General features: G+C 44.2%; 3 protein-coding genes across 7 annotated transcripts; all 3 read left to right on the top strand.

Moving 5' to 3' along the window:
- Positions 1-8,098, top strand: srsf7a (serine and arginine rich splicing factor 7a). The gene is made up of 8 exons (XM_061073223.1): positions 1-204; positions 1,123-1,350; positions 1,527-1,700; positions 2,198-2,284; positions 3,547-3,588; positions 3,759-3,803; positions 4,427-4,549; positions 7,257-8,098. Exons 2-8 carry the CDS (start codon positions 1,133-1,135, stop codon positions 7,306-7,308), a joined length of 741 nt encoding a protein of 246 aa, XP_060929206.1. The 5' UTR covers positions 1-204; positions 1,123-1,132; the 3' UTR covers positions 7,309-8,098.
- Positions 8,099-8,495: 397 nt separating this feature from the next.
- LOC133003245 (heterogeneous nuclear ribonucleoprotein L-like) lies at positions 8,496-19,393 on the top strand. Of its 2 annotated transcripts, none has more exons than XM_061072912.1 (14): positions 8,496-8,627; positions 10,047-10,162; positions 10,271-10,508; positions 10,861-10,946; positions 11,370-11,466; positions 11,869-11,941; positions 15,288-15,320; positions 15,841-15,912; positions 16,193-16,437; positions 17,304-17,425; positions 17,543-17,744; positions 17,926-17,983; positions 18,239-18,370; positions 18,825-19,393. In XM_061072912.1, exons 1-14 carry the CDS (start codon positions 8,550-8,552, stop codon positions 18,881-18,883), a joined length of 1,611 nt encoding a protein of 536 aa, XP_060928895.1. In that variant the 5' UTR covers positions 8,496-8,549; the 3' UTR covers positions 18,884-19,393. The 2 variants fall into 2 exon arrangements, with proteins under 2 accessions (XP_060928895.1, XP_060928896.1); XM_061072913.1 differs by having other exon boundaries at positions 18,260-18,370.
- An 825-nt stretch (positions 19,394-20,218) lies between these two features.
- Positions 20,219-25,850, top strand: ech1 (enoyl CoA hydratase 1, peroxisomal). Of its 4 annotated transcripts, XM_061073347.1 has the most exons (11): positions 21,360-21,794; positions 21,969-22,027; positions 22,689-22,857; positions 23,427-23,515; positions 23,596-23,720; positions 23,987-24,035; positions 24,415-24,479; positions 24,571-24,641; positions 24,852-24,923; positions 25,131-25,281; positions 25,367-25,850. In XM_061073347.1, exons 2-11 carry the CDS (start codon positions 21,994-21,996, stop codon positions 25,469-25,471), a joined length of 930 nt encoding a protein of 309 aa, XP_060929330.1. In that variant the 5' UTR covers positions 21,360-21,794; positions 21,969-21,993; the 3' UTR covers positions 25,472-25,850. The 4 variants fall into 4 exon arrangements, with proteins under 4 accessions (XP_060929331.1, XP_060929330.1, XP_060929332.1 ...); XM_061073348.1 differs by lacking the exons at positions 21,360-21,794; positions 21,969-22,027 and adding an exon at positions 20,219-20,473; XM_061073349.1 differs by lacking the exon at positions 21,969-22,027 and having other exon boundaries at positions 21,363-21,794.
- The last annotated feature ends 7 nt before the right edge of the window (positions 25,851-25,857 follow it).

Below are 25,857 nucleotides of genomic sequence, written 5' to 3' on the forward strand. Positions count from 1 at the left end.
GCTAACGTGAAGCTAACGTGAAGCTAACCCGGCGACCGGCGGGACAGAGCAGGAGGATCCGTGTCAGCGGCGGTTCGACGCGTGGACTCCGGAGGAAGCGACCGTCGCGGATTCAGTTCGACCTCCGGCTGCGTTCGAGGGAAGAGAAGAGAAGAGAAGTTCCACCGGAGCCGGAAGCGGAGGCACGAAGCGGAAACTGAAGAGGTAACGGGAGCTAACGCGTGCGGCCGCCATTGTTTATGAGCGGGAGGAGATGGAGGCCTCCGACTAATCCCTGGATTTCACCGCTAATTTACCCTCAAACCTCAACATATATTTAATCGTTTTGTATGAAAACATCTCCGTGAAGTTGGAAACGTCTCCACGGTCGTTCCTGTTCAAGTGAAGCGGACCTGAACACAACTTGGTGCTCATGTGGATCCCGATACGATAAATACACATGATTCAATTAATACATTTAAACCAAAGAGCTGTGTCTTTAGTAAAATGAACATTATTGATTAAATAAAGCATTTTATTTGGTCATATTCCAGCGTATGGATGCTGCTCCAAGTTCAAACACATGAGCCATGTGGAGCAGCTGCACCTGCAGACACACAAACACACAGTCAAGACCTGGAGGATAAATCAACTGTTTGTGAAGTAATAATATGATTAATAAACCAGGTTGTTCACCAAATACATCTCAACATAACCCTAAACCAAGAGTTATTCAATTCAATTTACATTATTGGTATATAGTTACACAGACAAATTTAATTTGAAAGTTATAGTATTAAAGTCAGTCCCTTAAAGATGCCTGGTTTTATTACTTCCTGCCAGATCCAGATCATGAATTGTTTCCTGAGAAATCAACATCCATAAATGTTGAATAAATTCTCACTGGATCTGGATTGACTTCAGATTTATTGGTTTATCACACAAATGTTATGGCATTCAGGTGACAACTGTATCATAAAACACGTGTCGGTCATAAACCGCCTGCACTGGTGCAAATAAAATGCTCTTTGAAGATATGTTTTAAGTAATAAGTCACTTATTCTGCTTAGGAGTATTAAGAATCCGTGGTTTTATTGAGCCAGAGCCTGAAGTTCATATTCCCCCCCCCCCGCCTCTCACCAGGTAAGGAGCCATGTCGCACCACTCCCGGAGTTCGTCTCGGACCGGGGACTGTAAAGTGTACGTGGGCGACCTGGGCAACGGAGCTGCCAAGGGCGAGCTGGAGCGAGCGTTCAGCTACTACGGCCCCCTGAGAAGTGTGTGGGTGGCCAGGAACCCCCCCGGCTTTGCCTTCGTGGAGTTTGAGGATCCCAGAGATGCAGAAGATGCTGTCAAAGGCATGGATGGAAAGTGAGTAGTATCTTTTAGTACTCTAAATACGTTTTTCTAAAACAAAAAAAAAATGGATAGACACAGTGGCGCGTGCTGAAATTCGCCGGATCGATTTCGTTTGGTCAAAGTCTCAATCTGCATGAATACTCCACATGTTGCTCTCTTACCGATAGTTAACCAAACCGTTTCCCCAGGCTTCTCTGTGGCTCCCGTGTTCGTGTGGAGTTGTCGACGGGCCTCTCCAGGAAGGGCCGCGGGCGCCCCAGCCGGCGCCAGTTTGACCCCGCGGACCGGTGTTACCAGTGTGGCGACCGAGGCCATTACGCCTACGACTGCTACCGCTTCAGCAAGAGGGGCCGGCGCAGCAGGTGAGGGAATGCACACGTTCTCCATGTATCTATGTATGGGGAGGCGGTGGACTAGTGGCAGAAACTTGGACTATGGGCAGAAAAGGTCTCTGGTCCGTCTCTGGTTCGACTCCACGGAGAAACAACAAAAAGACGAACCTGGATTGATCTGTCCAAAAATCCAAGAGGATTCTCCCTACCCTGTCTAGTGCCCCTGAGCAAGGCACCTTACTCCCCCAACATCTGCTCCCCGGGCAGTACATGGCTGCTCACTGCTCTGTGTGTCCTGCACCAGATGGGTTAAAAGCAGAGGTTAAAATTTCCCTCCTTGCATGAGTGTGCTTGTGCATGTGTTTGGGACAAATAAATGTATCTTAATCTTAATCTTCTTAATCTGCTTCTTCGCTGCACATTAGCGGCTCATGAAGCTCAGTGTGTTTTGCGCTGAGATTGTTCAGGACGTGCGATTGGAGGAGCAGAGGACACACGTGAATAAACTTTCTGTCTTTCCCTTCCAGGTCTCGCTCCCATTCCCGGTCTCGCTCCAGGTCCAGGTCCCGTGGACGCCGTTATCGCTCCAACACTCGCAGCCGCAGCCACAGCCGGTGAGTCAGGATCCAAACTCTCCATATCAAATATTAACAGGAGATGTTGATGCTCATAGGTTATTAAATAATGTGCAGGGTTCGTACGGTCATGGAAAACCTGGAAAAGTCATGGAATTTTAAAATGTGTTTTTACAGGCCTGGAAAAGTCATGGGAAAAAATAATCTCCCAAAAGTTTTGGAAAAGTCATGGAAATTTGTTATATTCTTATTTTCATGTCGTTCGTTTTAGGGATGGGCATTATTACTCGACTATTGATTAATTGATCATTAAGAATTTCATTGATGAAATTGTTTCATCGATAAACTATTGCATGTTCGCTATGTGGCAGGAGGTCGGAATATCCGAGTTGCCCTGAACGCAGCACAGCGAGGCTGTTAGCAGCTGGAGGAAGCAGCCCGGAGCTAAGCCTCCGCTGCTCGGCTTCATGTCCGCACACGGACCCTCAGTCCACGCGGAGGGTAACCCGGACAGACCCGGGTCTGGGTGAGGGGTTCCGGGAGTGAGGGCGTTACAACGACTGGACTGAGAGGTCGAGAGCCGTCAGATCGAGCTAGCTCTCAGCGGCTAGCTGCTCTCTCATCGGGGCTCAAGATTACAGCAGCGCATATTTTCAAGTGTAACATTGAACGGATCCTGTTTAACTGCCAGAAGAGTTGTTCATCTTGTAATAAAGACCTCAATGAGGAAACACGCTGTTTTTTCTATTTTCACTGCATTTTAATATAGGCTATAAATAGTGAATTTTAATCTAAAAATATGAATGATTAATCGAAAAATCGATCGTTAATTCTTCCAACGATCGATTAAGACAATTTAATCAAATGCCCATTCCTTGTTCATTTATTCTGAGTTTTAAATAATTCATATATTTTTAAAGAAATATGCTCAAAATATAAGCAGGCATACTTGGGTTTGTGTCATTTAAGGTACACTGTATGCCTTGGAATTCTCATTGTTAGTTTGAATACTACATTTTGTCACTTTTTCGCGTATACACCGAGATTTCACGAAATGTTCGGTCATGGAAATTTGGTTTAAAGTCATGGAAAAGTCATGGAAATCCATTGGTCAAAATGTGTATGAACCCTGAATGTGAAAGCATCTCAGAGTCTGTAGTTCATAATGTATTAATGTTTGTTTAACACCTGCACGTGTTTTTATTCCTATATAATACATGATGATAAGCAGTGGAATTTCGTGTTGTTTAGTCTGGTCGACCGTGTGTGAGCCCAACGATAATCGCGTGGATCTTTTTCAGGAGCCGTCGCAGATCTCCGTCTTACGCCAGACGCAGGAGCAGGTGAGGCTTGTTGATCTGCAGTCGCATGTTGTCGTTATTACTTCCCTCAGGGATCACTTAAAATGCTGTGTGGCTGGTTATTTCTTCAGTCTGCCGTGGACACGCCTCTAGTGTTGCCGTAGTTTCAGTCACGGCTGTAATTAAACTGAGGTTCTTTCCTGTGTCGTTAGGTCTGGCTCTCCAGCCCGCACCAAGTCAAGGACTCCCGTGAGAAGGTAAACGTTTTGTTTTTGAATCTTAATTACAGAGTTGACTCGGCTGATGGTGGTTGTCCAGTGAGTCGTACAAAATAATCATCTCCTGCTTCATGGTGTTGACACTCCAATTATTGCTGCAGCTGTGTTGTGTCTTTTTTAATTTGTTTACAAAAAGCAATTAGAAGTTGATCTGTTTTCTTAAATCAGTTTTCATTAGTGATTGATGCCTCGGGCTATGTATGTGCATTCACAGCTTGAACTTATGTACAAGAAGCATTTTCAATGTTTAAAAAGTCAACTTCTGTGTAAAAAGTTTATTTCTGCAAAGTCCTTCAGGTAAAATAGGGGAGAGACATGAAAAGAAATGCAAAGCCAAGAAAACGACAATAAGTCATGTAATAAATAGATACACCCCCCCCCCCCCCCCCAATTGCGGGACTAATGAAGGACTTTTTAAATGAATGAAACAAAGGAAGAAAACTTTCTGTCTGCTTGTTTGAGCAGTTCAGCGACACAATGAGATTCAGGAGGTTCGTGTGCATCTTATTTGGCAGTTGTAGTTTAATCTTTACAAGTAATAAACTTAGATGAGTTAATTACTTTATTTCAGTGTCACATTTAAACGTTCTCTTTTCCTCCAGTCGCTCCAGATCCCGCTCTCGCTCTGGCTCTGCGCCCAGGAGACGCTCTGTCTCCGCGCCCAGGAGACGCTCTGTCTCTCGGTCCCGCTCACGCTCTGTTCCAGCCAACCACAAGAAGAGCAGGTAAACGTCTGATTCACAGGAACAGAGTGTAGGCTGTCTAATAAATGTCTCACGCTTGGTTTTTTACTAAGACGTTAAGAAGTGTGTAACATCTCAGGCTGCAGTCAGGTTCAGATGATCAATTGTAGATTTTTAAGTTCAGATCACAACAGACTTTGAATCCAAGAGAGGGTCAGTTATGTTCTTCACAGTCGACAATGCCAGGTGCTCCATCATAGGCAGGGAGTCACTAGATCCTCCTTCCACCCGGGGAGCGCCGTGCTGACACCCAACGACAACGACAGTGAGACGGGCGACCTCCCAGACCGCTGCCAGACTGCACGACCTCGCCGACACAGAGACGACCTGCATCTGCTGCTGCTGCTGTTAAGGAGTGGGAGGGTCAGAGGACAGGGAGCGGCCTTTTGAAGTCAAAATAGATGAAAGATTAGATGTCTCTCTTGTGCTCTTTTCCAACGCTGAAATGCCCTGAACTTTCAGCGCTGTTTAACCTCAGTGTGGCTCCTCATCTGTGCCACTCGACGTTAGGAAAGAGCCCATGAGAGACGTTCACTGGTCAGACTCAGCATTAGAACCAGTGAGATGAACCTGCATTCTTAATCTCACCCACGTTAAGATGTATTTAAGAAGTAGCTCAATTGGAAAGAAATGAATCTAGACTGACAGAGCAAGATAGAAAATAGTTTCTTGGATTATGCAAGTGTTAAATAAGGATGGTTTAGAGTTTGAAATGTTCTTTTTTTCTCTTAAATATTAATTAACAACTTAACTGAATTTGGCTATATCAAGAGATTTCTTTAGAATAATATCTGAGATCAGACACGGTCGCACCATTTGTGTGATTTAGGGTAAGAATCTTTGCAGCACAGTTTTGTTTATTTTTCATATTTTCTTTAAAGCGTGTGGTGGGACCTGAGCACTGCACTGACACCACAGCTGATCCCAGGCCCAGGGTCTGCCAGCTGGCGGTGTGTACGTCCTGCGGGAGGGTGACTAAGCGCTGACCTGAGATCAGCCCTCTTCTGCATCTGGTGTTAGACAGCGAGAAAGAGGTCGACCTACAGACCGAACCCCCCCCCCCCCCCCCCCCCCCCACAGTGAATGGGTGACCGTCTGTTCAACCGACGCACACGCTCAGACGAGATCAGCCCGCGCACACACACAGTTGTTCTTCTTGAGCCAGCCAGCCTTCAGACGTACCAGAGGGCCGACCCACACAGATCAGACCTCGACCACTTCCTTTTTTAATCCATTACCGACCTACCAGACCCCCGACCTACCTACCAGAGTTCTCCGGGCCTCTGTCTTAGCTTCTGAGAGTGAGTGAGAGAGAGAGAGAGCTGACGAGAGATCAGTCTTCAAGAGCCGCCCAGCGCAGTGTCTCTACGAGTTGTAGTCATCCGTCCTTCAGTCCTATCATCCTTCGCTTCTGTGTTCTTGTTGTTTCTGCCACTGTCTCCAAAGGTAACCAAAAATTAAACCCCCCCTGACAAGCTCATGTTGATGATGAAAGAAAATGCACAGGTCTCATGTTGTCTGGGAAAATAATGGTGATAATCAAGCTAAAGTTGAGCCTTTTATGTAAGTTTTTACTGTTGCTATAGAGCCACGGTTAGCATTAACAGCCTTTTGCCAGAAGAAATCTTACAGGTTTGGCATTCAACTTAATTTCATAATTGTCTCAGACTGTTTTTTGTTTTTGCTTCTATCACTACTGTACTTCACACCAAACCTTTTCTTTAACCGGGAACGCGTGGCTGAGTAGAACACACGTTCTGGACAGCGCCACCTCTTCATCCGCACGTTTGACTTGAGGGCAGATCAGACGCCACAGGGGAGAGATTGGAGGGGGGGGGGGGGGCAGCGGCAAGCTGGTTAGCATGCTGACTTGCATAGAAGCAATGAAGTGAAAGTAATGGAAGCAAAACAAGAGACGACACTGCTGTGACTTTCCATTACTGGAGACGGCAAGTTAAAGGAATTAAGTTTGATGATGAACTTAAGCTGTTGATGCTAACGCTAAAACGTATATCAGTAGTAAAAACTTACAAATAGAAACTTTTAGAAGCATGCACGGTGTAAAGATGTGTGTCTGCATGTGAGTGAATGGATGAGTGAGTGGGAGAGAGGAAGGAGTTTTATGGGCTGATATTTCTGAGGAGGCTTTGTCAGATATGTTTATCTTGTGTCACACAAATCACAACATCGTTACCATTTTAAGCTTTTTTCCCCCATTATAATAATAATATAAAATGAATGCTACTTTTTCAAACCGTAGTCATTCTGATATCCTACACAGTAGTTTCCATGAGTCCTTTCTGCCCCCTCCCTTCCTGTGTTTATAGAAGTGGAAGGATTAACACTTTTGAAAACAATTTCTTCCAGTTACAAGTCGGGTGTCGAGGATGTGCAATTTACTGTAAAATGTTTGATTTCCCCCCAATATTCGAGTACATATTTACCTTTTAACCCGGTAGTTACTTCCTCAGACACCCAAAATAATTTCATGAGTTCAATTTAACACCTAACAGATACAAATAATCCAGTTTGGTTTATTTGGGACTTTGAGTTCAAAGGACAGTTTACAAATATCAGCGCCAATCCAGTCTTTCACATCAGGTGTATTAAATGTGGGATGTACTTATTTATCTGATCATCCTTCCAGCCTCCTTTGTGTCGAGCTAACTCTGCTCCATTTCTGTTTCAGTCGTTCCCGTTCAGGAAGTCCAAACCGAAGCCCTGCGGTAGCAGATGCCTGAGCGATGAAGACTATTTGACACACACACACACACACATGCACACACACACTCAAACACTCTGCATTTACAGCCCTACAGCAGCTGTTTTTCTTTTGTACTTGTATGTCTGGTCTCTGTTGTTGAAATTGAATTTTCTCCCCAGGGCTGCAGCTTCTGTGCAGGCTCAGATTGTTATAGCTGTAGTCAGTGCAGTAGGCGGAAATCTGATTGTTTTAAATGTTTTGCTGCTGTTATGGGTTGTCTCTCTTCTCAGACGATTTAGGACGTTAAGGTAACACAGAGAGTTGCAGCTGACTTTTAGCAGTGGTTCGACAGTTCACAGTAAACTGCAGTTGAAGAAAAGCCCAGGTTTTGAGGGCGAGGACATAGTACTGAAAAACTGCTTTTATTCTTGAACAGTAAGTTTATGTTCCCCCTTTGAAATGCAAAGATAGTTTTTTGTATTTCACTCATTATGAATTTTGAGTTTAAATGCTGTGTAGTGTTTCCTCGTATAATGGCATGAACGAAATCTTCCTGGCCTGCATGCCTTTAAATATGTGACGTCACATTCCTACTGCTTGTCGTGTCTGTGATGCACGGCCCTTTTTACAAACCGATCAGCTTCCCTCCTTGCAGAAAAAGACTTTTTCACCCCCCGTGTGTGGATTCCTCATTTGTTCCTGTGACTTTTTGATTTTAAAGTACGTATGAACAGCGCTGAAGTTTGATTTGACCGTTTGGCTCTGTTCCTGGCTTCTACAGTGAGACAGCGGCAGTTTTATTTTTGAATAAACCTCTTCAACAAAAACCTCAGTGTCTACTGTGCTGTTATTTCTCACTCAAGTTTTGTACATCCTAATAACAAACTAATTCCTAATACTGTTTATTTTATGTATTTGATGTTACCTGTAAAGGTTTTGACAGATATTCAGTTAAACGTAACATCAGTAATGAAAGTAGTCATAATATAATATATATTAATAAAATATAATATATATTAATACAATATAATAATCAATGTATTATAATATATAGCTCCACTGAATCAGGTTATTTAAATACACTCATCTTTCGCTTGCCTCCCTACTCGTCCTCCCATTGGTCAGAATTCAAGTCCCACTTTGATTGACAGCTGTCTTGCACCTATAAAGCCACGGGATGACGTCACAGGGGGCGTGGAAAGCCGAGCTCGGTTTTTCTTGACTTTTCCGTCCATTTCAGCTCCTCGTCACTGGCTCCATCCTCTCCACCAGGACAACATGGCGACCGCGGCGAGCCGCTACTACACCGAAGACGGCCGGGCCACCAAGCGACAGAAGACCGACGGCATGGCCACGGTGAGTGGGTCTCAAGCGGGAGCCGCCGCGGGCTGCAGCGCACCTCGCTCCGGGTCGATTCATTCAGCGCGTCGGTGGGAAAAAAGGGATCGCGACGCGTCACAGGGCCGATAAACCGACGTGACGCTTTAAAAGTCGTTATTCATAACGAACTTTATAGATTTAATGTTGTGTTTAGAACATGGTGGCTGGATGAGGATGTGCCCGAGGCTGTGCGGCCTGTGGCGGAGCTCCGGAGGGCGGTTTCCCGGCAGGGCCTCGCCTCCGCCCGGCTTTGTTCTTCCAGCGGTAGCGTTAGCATCGTGTTAGCTGTTAGCTGCTAGCTGTTAGCCGTGGCTGCCAGGGCGGACGGGATTCGAACCGAGCAGCTGCTTGTTTAGTGACGTCACGTTGAGCTCGGTGTTAAACCACATGTCTGAACACAGAGAAACACGGTTTATTCAGAAGAAACGCGTTTTAATAAGGTGAAGTGGCCCCGCGGGGATTAGCTGCCCCTTCCCCCAGCTGCCTGTCCTCTAACCCGGGCAGCTTCACAGCGCAGAGCCGGGTTCACACGATCTGTGGAGGCAAGGATCCGAACAGAACAACGTAGTCAATGAACCTTTAACCAGTAAGTTAGCTAAATCCATCGTCAGCATTAGAGCTGGACCAATGATATTTAATAAGAAATAAAGAGAAGAATATGAACTAAATGAAAAGTATTTTAATGACGATGGCCATCATCATGGAAATATTCGCCTCACTACAAGTATCACGTGAACACGTACAACACAAACAGAGCGTCAGTAGCATTTTAACCATCGAAGAAAAACCTCCCTTAACAGTATTTCAACCATATCCACCTATAATAATATCTAACGTACATTTACAGTTGAATTGCAGTGGGCTTTTATTATTACAGGAGGAAACTTCACATTTTCTTTTCTGATCCACTTTTAAAAGAATGAAGCTTTGCTCCAAACGACGTAGATAACTTACAAACCCTCAATGTTCCTGAGGTCTGGATGAAGCTCTGCTGGTTGTTCCCCTGACACTGTGGAGCGGTTCACCCTGTACTTCCTCTGAGTCTTTTATATCTTAAAGTGTCTATTTGGAATGTTTTTATGACGGCGAGAGGGGGTTGTCATCACTCACAGAAGTATGTGTCTGAGCCAGCTACTTAAACTCACATTTACCCTATTGTTCATAATCCCACAAAGTAGAAGGTCATGCAGTTTGAACTGACTCATTTACGGCTGACACTACAGGATACACACACACATGTTTACTGAGAAGAAGGTGCTGGTTTCCTTTAATCTTAATGTTACTACTGAATATGTTTTAAATGCACTGCAGCTCAACACTGCTGAAGGACAAAGATCCTCTTGTGCCACACGAGTCCAGTGAATGTTAACCTTGAACATGTTTTCCTTCACACAGGGATATGAAGATCCCCATAAGACCCTTCCATCCGTGGTGGTGCACGTCCGGGGGCTGGTCGACGGCGTGACGGAAGCCGACCTCGTGGAGGCGCTGCAAGAGTTTGGAGCTATCAGGTAGCTAAAGAAATTCAAGACATGGAATTTAGAATCAAATGTTGTGGACTATGTGAGTTCACAGCTTTGAGCGTTTCATTCAAACCCCTCCATTGCTTTTGCTGGTAGCTATGTCGTGGTGATGCCCAAGAAGCGCCAGGCCCTGGTGGAGTACGAGGACATGAACGGAGCGTCCACAGCCGTAACCTACGCAGCGGACAACCAGGTTTACATCGCAGGACACCCGGCCTTCATCAACTACTCCACCAGCCAGAAGATCTCCAGGCCGGGCGACTCTGACGACTCCCGAAGTGTGAACAATGTTCTTCTGCTCACCATCATGAACCCAATCTACCCCATCACTACGGTAAATGCCAAGATTTCAGCTGCTGTGTTTCTTCAGATATCGGGTTTAATTCTGAGACCATGTTAGTTTACCTCCACACAGTTAAATGTCTGATAATCTGGAGCCGGTTGGATGTTATCCTCTGTGACGATTTCGGCTTGTCTACTTCTCACCTGCACCTTAACTTTCATTCCTATCTGTGGTGTGGCGTCGTGTGACAAAGGAAAACAATTATCGAATTGTGCTTAAAATAACCTTGTTAACAAATGCTCCACGTGTGACAAACGTGTGCTGGTAACTAACGATCTATGTCTCAGCTTTGTTCTCAGTACTGTGGTGTATGTGATTTTATTAACTTGATTCCTTTTCACAGGATGTTCTCTACACCATCTGCAACAACTGTGGGCCCGTCCAGAGAATCGTCATCTTCCGCAAGAACGGCGTCCAGGCAATGGTTGAATATCCTTTTTCCATTTCCGTGGATTCTGTCGGACACGAGAGCCGCACTCGGCAATGACGATGTATAAATAACTGGTTTCCCAACATCGAAGGAACAGCCTAGTGTTCTTGCCCATATGTAATACCTGTTCCCACGTGTGAAGAGAAACATGTTGGGCTGCATTTCAAAACCCATAGACATGTTTCCTACAGTAATGTCAAAGTGAATTAATTGCCGGTGCTGTAACAGTCTTTACTAGAACAAAAAAACCTGCTCGTTGGCAAGTAAAGAACCGGAGATATAAAGTTTGAAGTGAAAATATTCTAGGATTAAAGACAAGATGGCAGCATGCAGGTATTTTTAATAATTGTGTCTTCCGTTAGTTTACATTATCATCCGGTATTATGGTTAGTTCCTGTTTTATCCTTAACTCAGTTATCTACATTCGACTCTGTGCAAAGTGCCCAAAGAGCCAAGGCATCACTCAACGGTGCCGACATCTACTCCGGCTGCTGCACGCTGAAGATCGAGTACGCTAAGGTAGGACTGCAACACACAACGTGTGTAGTGAGCACTTTCTTCCAGAGTACTGATCCGATACCAGTGTTAACATCTTCTATGATGCATCAACAGCTGCATGCTACTAACCCTGTGTATAGTGATGGTTGCTAGCGTTGTTTGTCGTGGTTCAGGTTCCACCCGTAAAAAAAAAACAAATGCATAAAGAGACAAACTGCACAAAGCTGCAGTTTTATCTGGTGGAACTAATTCACTTTGAAGTGGTGCTGGCTGATCGGTATATGGATTTGCCTTATTGCCATTGCCTGACCCAGCAGTATTGGAGGCAATTCTGATGCTTGGATAGGAACATCTCTAGTATGAGTGATTCTGAAACTCTGATATTCCTTCCTAACTGTCGTGCTTGATGTGAATCTTCCTCAGCCCACTCGCCTGAATGTGTTCAAGAATGACCAGGACACCTGGGACTACACAAACCCCAACCTCGGAGGCCCAGGTAAAATCCTTAACACCCAAACGCACACATTTACTGACGCCCGGCACTTTTCATAGTTGAGAGGCCTGATACTGTAGAGCCGCCTCACTGTCCCTGTGGAGTGTTTGAATACGTGGGCTACTGGGAAGATGGAGGCAACACCCTTTTCTTATAATGCTTCTAAATAGATGAATAAGTCCATAGCACTAATATATGGTATGATCAGAATTACATGTGGCATTATAACTGAAGTGTTGCTTTTCATCTGTAGTACTAACACACTAGGGCGGGGTTCAACAGGTATGGGGGAAATTGTTGTGAATGCAGTAAATTCCTTGCCCTGTAGATATAAGCTGTGAAGTGTAGAAGAACAACTCTGGTGTACGTTGTGAAAGGCAGGAACACATCTACAGGCCGAGACGCCACATTCTTTGCGAACATATTTTTGTTGGCATGCACTTGAAAACAGGAACATACAGTACGATGTCTGTTACCGGGAAGCTGTAAAGAAGAGTATATGGTTTCCAGTCTAAGTCACTGTGATATGAGGTCTCTCTGGTTTACTTCATGGGAGGATGAGTTCAGATTTACCAGAATCTTGCACCTGGTGTCATCCACTGGTGTTGTCCATGTTCAAGACTTCTTTTTGAACTATTGTGGTTTGCATTAGCTGCTAAATCTTCATCCTTTTCCCCCTGAAGTTTGTCTCAGTGCAATAAATACGAGACTGTTCCTCAGTAGAGTGAATACCTCGTAAGTCTCCTTATGAAAGCAGAAACCCTGGATACAGATTATTTTTCTGGATCTGCACCAAATCAAACGCTCAATATTATTCCCCTAGACATATCAGATTTTTTAATTCATCAAGAATCATAAATTATTCTCAGATAAATTAAAATGTAGAAAATGTCAAATCTCACAATGTTTAAGTGTTAAAAGATTATTTAATCCGTTGCCGGGATCAAAATTCTGGTTTGTTTGTGGAAATCTTCTTAAAGTCTTTTTCGCAATCTTGCACCAACACAAAGTGGCAGGTGGTATTTTTTTGCCCAGGTGTGGTTCTTGCCTTTCACACCACACCAGTCAGTCTGCTGGGTTTCCACTGGGGTTAGAAGTGAATTAACTATTAAACAGACTTTTAAGATCCAACATGTTTTACAGCTTTGAATTAAGAATAAGAGGAAACAAGATTTCTGGCGGCCGTAACTGATCTTGGTCTTCTCCACTGTCGTCTTCACTATTTACAGCAATTTCTCCCATTTGGTCGTATTTCTAACTCTGGTCTCTGACAAAGGACGAGTCTGTCTAACTTGTGTCAGTTTTGTTGTGCGATTTGTGTGAAGTGGGGACAGAGGAGTTGACCAGCATCAGTAGAACCGCTGCGTCTGCCACATCATGTAACTTATCTCCTGATAAATCTGTGGTCTCGCACCCCGGTCAGTTAAAAACACATTCACAGGACAGGACGTGTGCTCAGAGGGTGAGGGAGAGTACATGCTGACAACATCACCACTCAGCAACCACCATCTCCAAACTCCACTTCTACAGTGAGGACACAACCACTATCACACAGACGTCCAAATACCCCCCGAGACACAAGGGGCTCCGCTGCGAGACACCATCCACCCAACACGATGATGTAGGACTGATACAACCACTCATTCCTCATCTCCGCATTCCAGCACCAGAGCCACGAAGACAACGCACACTTCTTGAGGGTTGGGAGTTTTGGGCACTGAGCTACACTTGGTCCCTCCCCCCTCGCTCCCCCAGCCCTCCTTCCTCTCGTACACACTGAAGCAGGCCAAAGCTTGCAGCTACAAACCCCCGCCACCGTCAACACCAAACGGAGACTGACACCAGCGAAGACACAGCATCCACCCAAACAGAAGTAGTGACAGACATCTATCAGTACCACAGACGATGCATACTGATACTGACCCGTCAACCGACATTTTAAAAGCCCCGGCCCCCCTCCTGTACGGTTACCGGCCGCGATGCTCGTCACTGTTGTCGACACGAAAACAAAACACTTGAGCAACACACTCGGACACTTGCTGATGTCGCACCGACTGATCCAATAGATGAGTCACATCTCCGAATCAAGCTCAACACAAGACAACTGATGAAGACGAGACACTGCTGACAACACCATCCAGCACACTCAGAGCCCAGTCAGGCCCATTGTGGGTTTTACCTCCTTATGTGTGACCTCCCACATGGAATTCAGATTTGATCTCTTGTTCTTTATCTTCATCTTTTCCTCTGTTTTTTTTTTTTTTTTTTTTTTTGTCACTACATTGCATCCCTTTGTAGCTACCCCTTTTTTTGACTGCAGCTTTCTTTCTGAATATTCAAAGTCTATAGACCTGTGTAACACCTTCCATGTGATGCAGGTTTGGCAATGTGCGGCTAAGAGGAGCCGGCTTCCCAACTGAAATGTGCTCTATGGCCGCCTCAAGGCCTTCCAAAATGGAACTAAAAGGATGGAAACGGCAGCCAAACGCCAACCAACCCGCCCGCAGGCGTTTCATCTTGATAAAACCAGGAATGGATCCTGTGGTGGACAGTTGTTATCCCCCAAAAGAGGAAATGGATAAGAGTATGGGATGAAATGAGTTGAGTGGAGAGTGGTGGAACTACTGCTGCAAATGTCCTCCTCCCACTGTTTGTAAGCATGCAGTAAGTAAATCGAGCCCCTCCTCAGGGAACCTTTCTGCACAGCACCACATCACCCCCCCCCCCCACCACCACCACCAAAGCCCAGCACTCAACATCGCCACACAAGACTGACATGACTCCATCTTTCTCCTGATACAGGTGTAGTCTTTCTCTCTGGAAGAGGGTGATGAATGTGGTTCTGTCCGAGGCTGCATTTCTAACGTCACTGTTTCTTTCCTCTGTCGCGTTTACAACCATCAGGGATCTCATCTACGTGTGTGGTTCCTCGGAATAATGTTATTAGTTTCTTATTGGGACTCAAATCATGGTTTTTAATCAGAGGAATCTTCACATTGATTCTTGTAGGATGTGCTTGATCCATGACAACCCTATTTGATTAGAAGCCAGCAGAGCTTTACACCCTCCAGCCTCAGTGGCTGCTTGTGTTTAAAACTTACAAGCTGCTTCTGATCAGACTCTGCTCTCAGACGGTTTCAGTGTGGTCGGTCACCAAGCCATCCACACTTCATAGTTAACCTTGTTCCACATTAATCCTGAAATACTTCTCACATAGCAACCGACAGTCATGAGGGGTTTTACTGAACTCTACATTTAACTGGGCCAATTTCACATTTGCCCCAGAAAAACCAATGTACATTTGATTAACCCGGCTCTGATGGTGTATGATTATTTTGATCCTGTACAGATGGAGATGCAGATGGCAATGGGAGCAGTACAGGTGTGTGTGAGCGGACAAGCCTTTTGTTCTTAAATGAATCTTTGTGATATGATTTAGTTTGATAACCCTGCTCACTTCCCAGATCATTAGTATCATTCTCCTCTTTGTGCCACTTACACTGCTAAAGCTTCAGTATTATGAATTATCAGAGGGTTTTGTGCTTCAGGGTAATTTCCTCTTGATCCTTATATCGATCTATCCATTTGCTAGTTCTAAGCAGACAAAGATAAATACCTGTGATGACCTCAGCTACTTTGGTTTGACTGAAGTCTAATGTGTGTGGTATTCTTCTATGGATATTTGAATCCATGTGACAGTTTCATGATGCACTTTTTGAAAACCTGCCCTGACAGTAATGTTGTGGAGCCTGAGGCAGGTCGGGTTGGCGCCCTTTAGTTTACAGAGATGCATATTTGAAATGCTCCGGCACGTCATTGTCTGGAAGAGATTTCTGTCGGACTTGTTTCCAGTCTCCTTTTGTTGTATTCATCTGTCTCTGTTTTTCTCCTTGTTCTTGTAGAGGATGTTGTTGCCAACCCCAACAAGCGCCAGAGACAACCTGCTCTGCTGGGCGACCACCCCCCTGATTATGGTGAGACCTGGGGAACAGGAAACCCCATCGAGGCGGGCCCGCCCGTTGAAACTGATTTGCACATGAAAGTTTAGAAGAACAGCTTTTGTTAAATACTGTGAAACCAAAACAAACCAAATCAAATGGAAACAATTGAACAAACACTTCAGGTGTTAAATTGACCGACAAAGGGACCAAATCTATTTCCTCAGCCAGTGACGATGTTTTAAAGTGAGAAGAATCTTGGCGTCGCCTCCATTAATAATTTGTCCTCTTCTCTCCCTGCTGCCTGGTTCTACAGCAGGTTACCATGGCTACGATGAGAGCTACGGCTCCCCTCCCTATGAGGGCCGACGTATGGGTCCACCAATGAGAGGGCGCGGAGGAAGGAGCTATGGGCCCGGGTACGGACCACCTCCTCCTCCTCCTGGCGAGTACGGTGCCCATGCTGATTCTCCCGTGGTCATGGTGTACGGCTTAGAACCCGTCAAGATGAATGCAGACCGTGTCTTCAATATCTTCTGTCTCTATGGCAACGTGGAGAGGGTCAGTATTGCAATGTGATCCCAAAGTAAATTTAAAATGTAACGTTCAACAAACATCCATGTGAAAACGCAGCGCTAAATCAATTACTATATACATTTTGATAAGCAAGATATTTCTAAGACTTATTTGAGAAATATGCACTTTTTGCAAAATAAACACAAAAAATCAAACGACAAACTGAGGTTGTTGCCGTGGCACCGCTGGGTCAACCGCACCCTGGTGACAGGTGTGTCTATGAGCCCTGAAGACACCACAGTGTTTTCTGAAATGGGGAATGTGGACATGTTTGCTGGGAGTCATGTTTTCATCAGAGCTGGACTCTTACTGTGTTAACAAGGGGAGGGACTCAAAGACATAACAGCACACAGACCAGCTCCCAAAACAAAGAACATGGAAGCTCAGATCCCAACACAGACTCTCAAAGGGAGTGTAACTATTTTCTCTGCTCAGTTTTTACTCACCAGTATCTCTTCATAAGAATAATCAGCTGCGGTTTCAATGTTTAGAATCTCATGTGTGTATAAATCCTTTAAACCGTTTGTGCTGTGAGCAGCAGCTGACCTGGTCTGTGGACTAGTCATCGGTTTCATCCTGTGTCTGTATCTCACACGTATAATACCACATCAACAGACGTAGATGTAATGTGACATTAAGACGTAACACCGGGACACTTTCTAACTAAAGTCACCTCATGTGACGTGGCTTTGCTGCAAAATATGCTTCGAAGTTGAGTCTCCTAGAAGCACATGACCCAGCTCCGGCCCCTTTTACCCCCGGCGTGTTTGTACAAAACTTTGTCTCTGGAGGCCATGGGAAGAGCTCTACTGCACCAAACTTATCAAACCTGTTGTCTGACACATCCGTAGGTGAAGTTCATGAAGAGCAAGCCTGGGGCAGCCATGGTGGAGATGGGCGACTGCTATGCTGTAGATCGAGCCATCACTCATCTCAACAACAACTTCCTGTTTGGACAGAAGCTGAATGTGTGGTGAGTTTGATTCCCTCACTTGTGTTCATGCTTCCATAGATATAACTTAATTGTGAGGCATCCCAACAATCAGCACTCCTGGTTTCCCTCCTAATCTGTTGATATCCGTCCTTGCAGTGTGTCCAAGCAGCAGGCCATCGTCCCCGGTCAGTGCTACGAGCTGGACGACGGCTCGAGCAGTTTCAAGGACTTCCACGGCTCCAGGAACAACCGGTTCACTTCACCAGAACAGGCTGCAAAGAACCGCATCCAGCACCCGAGCAACGTGCTGCACTTCTTCAACGCTCAGCCAGACGTGTCGCCTGAGGTTTTCTCTCAGGTCTGTAGGAAATGTGTTTCTATCGTGCACACACACATTTTCATCCTTCAAATTAAATCAACAACGCTTGAAAAGAAACGAGCGAAAAGACCTTTGACTAACATCTGTGTTGTGTTGCATTCTAAATTATGAGGCTGAAGGGATGTTTTACAGTTTCTAATATCACATGTTCTCTTTATAGATTTGTGACGAGATCGGTGTCAAGGTTCCCATCAATGTCAAAATGTTCACAGGAAAAAGTAAGTTACCATTCTGCTCATTTAAATATACATTTGTAATCCACTGAATATATACAATATTAATAAACATGACTGCTGTTAACATATTTTATATTAAAGTACAGAATCACAATATCTATACTTTACCCAGATCAAGTAGAGTAACAGTTTTAAGAGTTTTTTGATCAAATTTAAACCAGGAAATGAATCATGAAGTGGCTGCAGCCTTGTTGTTCTGGAAGCAGCGGTTTCCTCATTTGCAGTTTGTGTGTTAAGTGTCCGCCCTCGACCCACCAGGTGGCGCTGCTCCCAGTGACCGCAGCGCTTCAGGTCTACTAGAGTGGGAGTCCATCAACGACGCCATGGAGGCTCTGGCCTTGATGAACCATTTCCAGATGAAAAACGCAAGTATGTGTAAAAAGCTTTTATCTAAAAAACAAACAAACAATTGAGTTGAACAAAAACCGGGCTGCATTAAAAACAGTAATATCACAGATGTTGGACTAAAGGTCGAAAGAAGAGTCTCATTAATTCTGTCTGTACAACAAACATTGTTATAACTTTGCCTTTTAAGAAAGAAGCTAGAGCAGCGACTTTAACATGTTGTCGTCTGCGATGCCATTTAACCCGAGGGGACACGTGGTTGATTCACTTCAACTATTGGCAACGCTGCCCCTGTGGTTTCTGGTGGTACTGCTCCATTTGTTAGAATCTGTATGTTCTCATGAGACTTAAATATTTTTAGAAAACAGCGGGAGCAAGTGAGCAGGACTGTTGATGATGAACATGTGACCGATTCCTCTTGTGCTTCATGTTTCCTGATTCTCGTCTCTTCTCTCTCGCCCTCTCCCTCTCTCTCCAGCTGGTCCGTACCCGTACACCCTCAAACTCTGCTTCTCCACCGTTCAGCACGCCAACTGAACCTTTTAGCCGGGAAGCCGAAGATGGTCCGCCATTCCCATGTTCACTTGTACTTAGACATGACTGCTTGCAACAACAGACCTGGGAAAATAGGTTTTCAAAAACTCTGAAAATACTGTGAAACGTTTCTTTCACAATGACGTAAATCCCTGAAGTTCAAATCCCTTATATTTGGTATTAAGCAGATGTACCAAGTGCTAACACTTAAAGTTTTTGATATTTATGCCCCAGATGTGGTTAATAGAGTATCAGTACCTGTGTGTCTATTAAGTTGTCCTTTTTACTTTTTGTATTATGCTTATACAGTAGCCTGGGAGGAAGTGTTTGTGACGGACATGGTTTTACGCTCAGCTGGCGCCGTGGCAGAGGGCAACGTGGTTTTTGTAAGAGCATCTTTTGAAACTTTTATTATGGCTCACGTTTCTTTTTCTTTTTTGTGTTATTTTAATTGCTGCCGATTCAGTTCTGCAAGAATTTTGTTCTAAGAAAATAAAAAAATTCAATATAAAATGTTTTCTTGTTGTGATGTTGTTCAGATTTTACTTCTTGTTTCTGTTCTGTCAGTGTCTTTGACTCGTGATTGGTCAGATTAACCCTTCTGTTTTTAGAACAAATCTGATTTAATCCAGTGAAAAAGTAACAGAAGCTAAAGTTTTTTTGGGGGGGGTTGTTGTCTGGTGGTTTGTATAGACCTTGTCTGGATGTGTGTTCTGATCCACATCCACACTGGTCGTCAGCTTCCATCTGAACTTCAGGTCTTATCTCAATATCACTCGTCTGGATTATGGCTCATTTAACTGCTTCCTTTGGGCTTTAAGGGTTTTTAAAAAAAGATGATTTGGCAGCGTGTGTAGTTTGTAATGTCTTGAGTTGTAGTTCCTTTTCAGAGATGCATATATTAACACGCTAATAATTATAATAACAAAACTACAAACAGACCACCATGGAACTGAAAACATGTTGGTTACACAATGAAGCCACAGAGAAGAAACAAAACAAAACCCTAAAACACAAAGTGCAGAATCATTAAAGTAGAAAATGAAGCGGAGAGAATTCTGTTTGGGTTTAGTTGCTTTTTGGGTGTTTTTTGCAGGACGGGTTTGGTGTAGAGTCTAATGGCCAGATAAATCTATATAAATATATATATTTATATATATATATTTGTAGAACTGATCATCGTTACCGGTCACGTTAGACAGTTTTTCCCACTTCTCCTCTGGACTTCTCTGTAGTTTGAGACATCACTTGTTCCAGGGCTTTTTCTGCTTTACCTTGTTTTCATTTGACTTTCCAGTTTGAGCTTCATCGGCCACCGTATCCAGTTGTAAAATATGCTAATGCTAAGCTAGCTGTAGAAGGGTCACTGCCTGTCATTGAAGTGTGTTGTGTATCACAACCCGCAGTGGACCTTCACACAGCTGGTGTGTGTTTCTGTTCGAACCAGTGAACTTTGACCCCAAAGACTTTAGATTAGACTTTAGATTTGTTAGCGTCAGTTAGCTCCAGGCTAACGTTAGCATACCTGATCAATCATTAAACTCCGGGTTCTACAAGCAGCGATGTTCTCCCTCAGATCCGCGGTCAGACAGTGTAAGTGTCACAGGCTGCTGGTGTTCTGCTGTGTTGTTAGCTTTTGTGTGTTGTGTATTTGTTGTCTGTTGTCTGTTTTCTGTTGTGTGTTGTTAGCTGTTGTGTGTTTGTTGTCTGTTAGCTGTTGTGTGTTGTTAGCTGTTCTCTGTTAGCTGTTGTTAGCTGTTGTGTGTTGTGTATTTGTTGTCTGTTGTCTGTTTTCTGTTGTGTGTTGTTAGCCGTCGTGTGTTTGTTGTCTGTTCTCTGTTATCTGTTCTATGTTAGCTGTTGTGTGTTGCAGCTGTTGTGTGTTCTCTGTTAGCTGTTGTGTGTTTGTTGTCTGTTAGCTGTTGTGTGTTGTTAGCTGTTCTCTGTTAGCTGTTGTTAGCTGTTGTGTGTTGTTAGCTGTTGTGTGTTGTTAGCTGTTGTGTGTTGTCTGTTCTCTGTTAGCTGTTGTTAGCTGTTGTGTGTTGTTAGCTGTTGTGTGTTGTCTGTTCTCTGTTAGCTGTTGTGTGTTGTTAGCTGTTGTGTGTTGCAGCTGTTGTTAGCTGTTGTGTGTTGTGTGTTCTCTGTTAGCTGGTGTGTGTTGTTAGCTGTCGTGTGTTGCAGCTGTGTGTTGTTATTCACTTGTTAACCGGACAGATGTTAGCTGTTGTGTGTTGCAGCTGTGTGTTGTTAGCTGTTGTGTGTTGTTAGCTGTTGTGTGTTAGCTGTTCTCTGTTAGCTGTTGTGTGTTGCAGCTGTTGTGTGTTGTTAGCTGTTGTGTGTTTGTTGTCTGTTCTCTGTTAGCTTTTGTTAGCTGTTGTCTGTTAGCTGTTGTGTGTTCTCTGTTAGCTGTTGTGTGTTAGCTGTTGTGTGTTGCAGCTGTTGTGTGTTCTCTGTTAGCTGTTCTATGTTAGCTGTTGTGTGTTGCAGCTGTTGTGTGTTCTCTGTTAGCTGTTCTATGTTAGCTGTTGTGTGTTGCAGCTGTTGTGTGTTGTTAGCTGTTCTCTGTTAGCTGTTGTGTGTTGTTAGCTGTTGTGTGTTGTCTGTTCTCTGTTAGCTGTTGTGTGTTGCAGCTGTTGTGTGTTGTTAGCTGTTGTGTGTTGTCTGTTCTCTGTTAGCTGTTGTGTGTTGTGTGTTCTCTGTTAGCTGTTGTGTATTGCAGCTGTTGTGTGTTGTTAGCTGTTGTGTGTTGTCTGTTCTCTGTTAGCTGTTGTGTGTTGTTAGCTGTCGTGTGTTGCAGCTGTGTGTTGTTATTCACTTGTTAACCGGACAGATGTGAACCCTCCAGATGTGTGTTTTAGCTTCCTGACCTGACCCCGGAGGACCAGAGGTCAGCAGCAGATCTGAGTGTTTCTAGGTGAAAGGTCACAACAGGAGCTTCTCTGTTTCTTCACTCAGTTCAAGTCTGTTTGTTCTGTGGAAGCTAACACAACTACAGGGGTTAGCTTAGCATTAACAGCCAGTGAGAACAAGAGACGTGTCAATACAGTAGAATAACTCAATATGTTAATGTTATTTATTCACTGACTAGCTGTTAAACCAGTGACTGAGTTCCCATGAGCCTGAGGAGCTGGAGGACCAGTAAACCCAGTGAGTTCAGACACTCCCCTGGTGAAACCACATTTACATTCACAGTCTTCCACATAGACACCGGTCCTCAAACATGTCGGACTGGTTTCAGAAAGACTCAGAAATTATTCACTGTCGTGGAAAGTTAGGAAAACTCACAATGGTAAAGCAAGTGAAGTTAAGTCTCTCCTGATCGAGACTTTCCCCAAATTCCATGAAGACTCTGGCTTCAAGTTTTGGCTCAAGAAGTAGAAACAGTTGACTTATTAAAAATGTTGAGAGCTGCAACGATTACTCAGTTTGGATTGATCAACAAAAGGAACAAATGAGGGTTTCAGTCATTTTAAAATGTGTTGTTTGTTTGGTTCCATCTGACGTTTAATGCTGTTATTTTTGATCTGCTAAAACTAGACATTTAAAGTTTTCCTCTTCGTCGTTTGTTTATCGAAATGGCAAATGTTTCACAATGTTCTGGCATTTTGTAAACAAAGTATTCCAACATATAATCCACAGTTAAAATAATTGTTGCATCATTCTTGTATAAAGTCGTAATTATTCATCATCAGAAGTGTTTCTTCTCACTGTCAGATTTCATGTCCACAGTAGAATCCTGTCTCCTGCTGCTGTTTTCACTTTTGTTCAGGATTAACTGGTCTCTGATGGTTCTGTGGATTTCTCTCAGACCGAGGACTGTGGCTTCCCAGTGCGTCTGTGGTCAGAGCCATGTCGTCCTCTGCTGGCCCCACCTCTCCGTTCACCACGCTCGCCATCAGCCACCCGGCCAAGTGCGTCACCCACGTGGAGCTGCATCGGCCTGAGAAGCTCAACGCCATGAACTCAGCCTTCTGGAGGCAGGAGGCTTTTCTATTGAGATGCTATCATTGGTCACAACGTTCAAAACAAATGTGGAATTATTATGAACCTAGTGACAAATGTTTGGATGGATAACCATGTTTAATTATATGTAGAATTATTAACGTGTAAGAATTTCAATCTAACAATTTAAATGTATTTTTACTGCACAAGCAACACTAGTTTTTCTTTGTTTACATTAAATTCTCAGTGTGCAAATATATTTTTCCCATTTATACTTAAGAGTTGATATCGGATCAATAAACTAATAATGTGATTATCATAATAATTATATATATATAAAGAGCTAATTGATAAACGTGACTGGAGGTGACAGCAGAGGTAAAGTGATGTCAGTCATTTTTAAATTGCTCAATTTCTTTTGTTGCATACATAAGGCAACTTCTTTACAGTGATTGGAAATTAATCTGAACACTAATGATATTGAATAATTTAAGAGCAGCTGTGTTGAAACAGGAAGCAGATTTCCTTCTTACTGCTCTTATCATTCTGACCCGTGTGTGAAGTTTCCAAACAGCTGACTGTGTGTTGTTCTCTCCTCCGGCAGTGAGATGGTGGATTGTTTCAATGATCTCGCCGCAGACCCGGACTGCAGAGTGGTGGTGGTCTCTGGAGCAGGGAGGGTCTTCACAGCCGGTGGGGGTCCGACCCTTCTCCCATTAAGAGTTGTGCTGTTTTCAGAGAGTTGTGTTTACTGATGGGACCTTGTTGTGCAGGTATCGATCTGATGGACATGGCCAGTGACATCCTCCAGCCGCAGGGCGATGACACGGCCAGAATCTCCTGGAGCCTCCGGAAAAAGATCGCCCAGTATCAAGAGACGTTCTCCGTCATAGAGAAGGTGAGAAGACCCGGAGATGGGTTCTGTTCCTCACAGCGAGGAACCCTGAGGCCGATTCATCATTTCAAACATCATGAAGAACGCAGAACTTTCAGTTCACTGTCAACACAAGTAGATGGTTTCATTTGAGGAGAATGAAATTATTTAATGGATTTATCAGCTCTGATTATAAGATCAGACCAGACACATGTTTGAACAATATTGAAACTATTTGGTTGTTAACGTGTTTTCATGTAAAATCAATCCTGGTTGTTTTCTTCTCTTAGTGTCCGAAGCCTGTTGTGGTGGCCGTGCACGGAGCCTGTATCGGAGGAGGTGAGACGCGTCGAGCTCAGATTCTACTTCCTAGTGTTTTAGTTTGTTTAGAATCACACATCACAATGTTTCCTCACATCCATCAGAGTTCCATCAGGTTTCACACGTGAACCTGGTCTCACTGCGAACTCTGTAGTCCAGGTTCTCCCTGATGAGGATGTGCATGAAAATCAGATGAGAAATTCCTGTTCATCTCACATTCGGTCTCTGTTGGTCTCGTAACACTCAGAATCTTGTCGGTGATTCTTTTCCTCAGTTTCTGCAGATTAACTTTGCCTCAGTTATTTTTCGCCATGTTTATTTCTTATTAATTAAAGATTATATGAAAGGATTTGATTATGAATCAGAAAGTGAGTTGACTGTCTGTTCTCTGCTGCAGGTGTGGACCTGATCACAGCCTGTGACATCCGCCTGTGTACCCAGGACGCCTGGTTCCAGGTGAAGGTAAGAACCCCCCCCCCCCCCTCTCTTTATTCCTGAATGTGACGAAGATGATTAAGACAAAAATGAACGGAGCCAGCTTTGTGTTTGACAGGAAGTAGATATTGGACTTGCAGCAGACGTCGGGACTCTGCAGAGACTTCCTAAAGTCATCGGCAGCCGCAGGTAAACAGAGTTTGTCTAATAACATGAAGGAAAACACGTGATGTGCTGGGCCAAGCGTGTAGAAGAAGAACATCTAATCAAGTCGTATACTCATACTTTCTTATGTAACGTCTATCTAAAATGAACAAGATTACTGTTGTCTATGTAGTGAGACACTTTCTCAGAAAGTCGTGGTATAGATAGTAACCCCCCCCCCCGGTCTGTTACCAGCCTGGTGAACGACTTGGCTCTGACGGCCAGGAGGATGTACGCAGACGAGGCGAAGAGCAGCGGACTGGTCAGGTAAACATCTCATCAACCATCAACACTATACTCCCACCTTTTGTTCAATTAGGTTCTACCTCAATTTAGGACTAAAATGGGGACGAAGCAGATTACAGGAACATAACCATGGCAACCTGGCTCTACAGATCAAAACTTTATGATTTCCACCTAATTTTGACGCAACATGTTGGACATTTTAAAATCCACCACACGTTTTCTGTGCAGCCGAGTGTTTGCAGATAAGGAGGCCATGATCACCGGGGCGGTGGAGATGGCCGGGGAGATCGCCGGCCGCAGCCCGGTCGCTGTGCAAGGCACCAAGGTCAACCTCCTCTACTCCAGAGACCACAGCGTGGCCGAGGGCCTGGACTACATGGTAACACCACCACGTCCCTCAAGAGAAACCAGGTCAGTCAGCATCCTCCTGCCTCAGTCACTGGATCTCTTCTCTTCCCCCTCAGGCCACGTGGAACATGAGCATGCTTCAGACAGACGACGTGATCAAATCCGCTCAGGCCTCCATGGAGAAGAAAAGCCCCAAGACCGTGACTTTCTCCAAACTCTGAAACCTCCTGAGAAGCTGCGGTCGTGGCCTTAATGAAAAGCAACAAGCTCATAACAAATCTAAAAAAACTAACAAGGAAGAGAGACATTCAGAGATGGAGGCTTGAACCAGTGAGATGATGGATTTCATCCCAAAGATCTGCATCAATGTTTGTATGGAAAAGCATCTGAAATCAGGATGTTTCACTCTGGGTCTAAACTGAGACTTGATCGTCCTTCATGTGTGGATGAAGTCTAACGTTTCAGGTGAAAGTGAAGTTCAATCACCTGCTGAGACTGACTCACTTTGTTAACATGTAAAAACTGTAACATCCAGTGTTTTTCATCTGTAAATGACCTCATGAATGTTTTCTTGTCTATTAAAAAGACGATCATCTGAAAGTTGCCT

This window comes from Limanda limanda, chromosome 6 (genome assembly GCF_963576545.1).
Source record: "Limanda limanda chromosome 6, fLimLim1.1, whole genome shotgun sequence".
NCBI lineage: Eukaryota > Metazoa > Chordata > Actinopteri > Pleuronectiformes > Pleuronectidae > Limanda > Limanda limanda.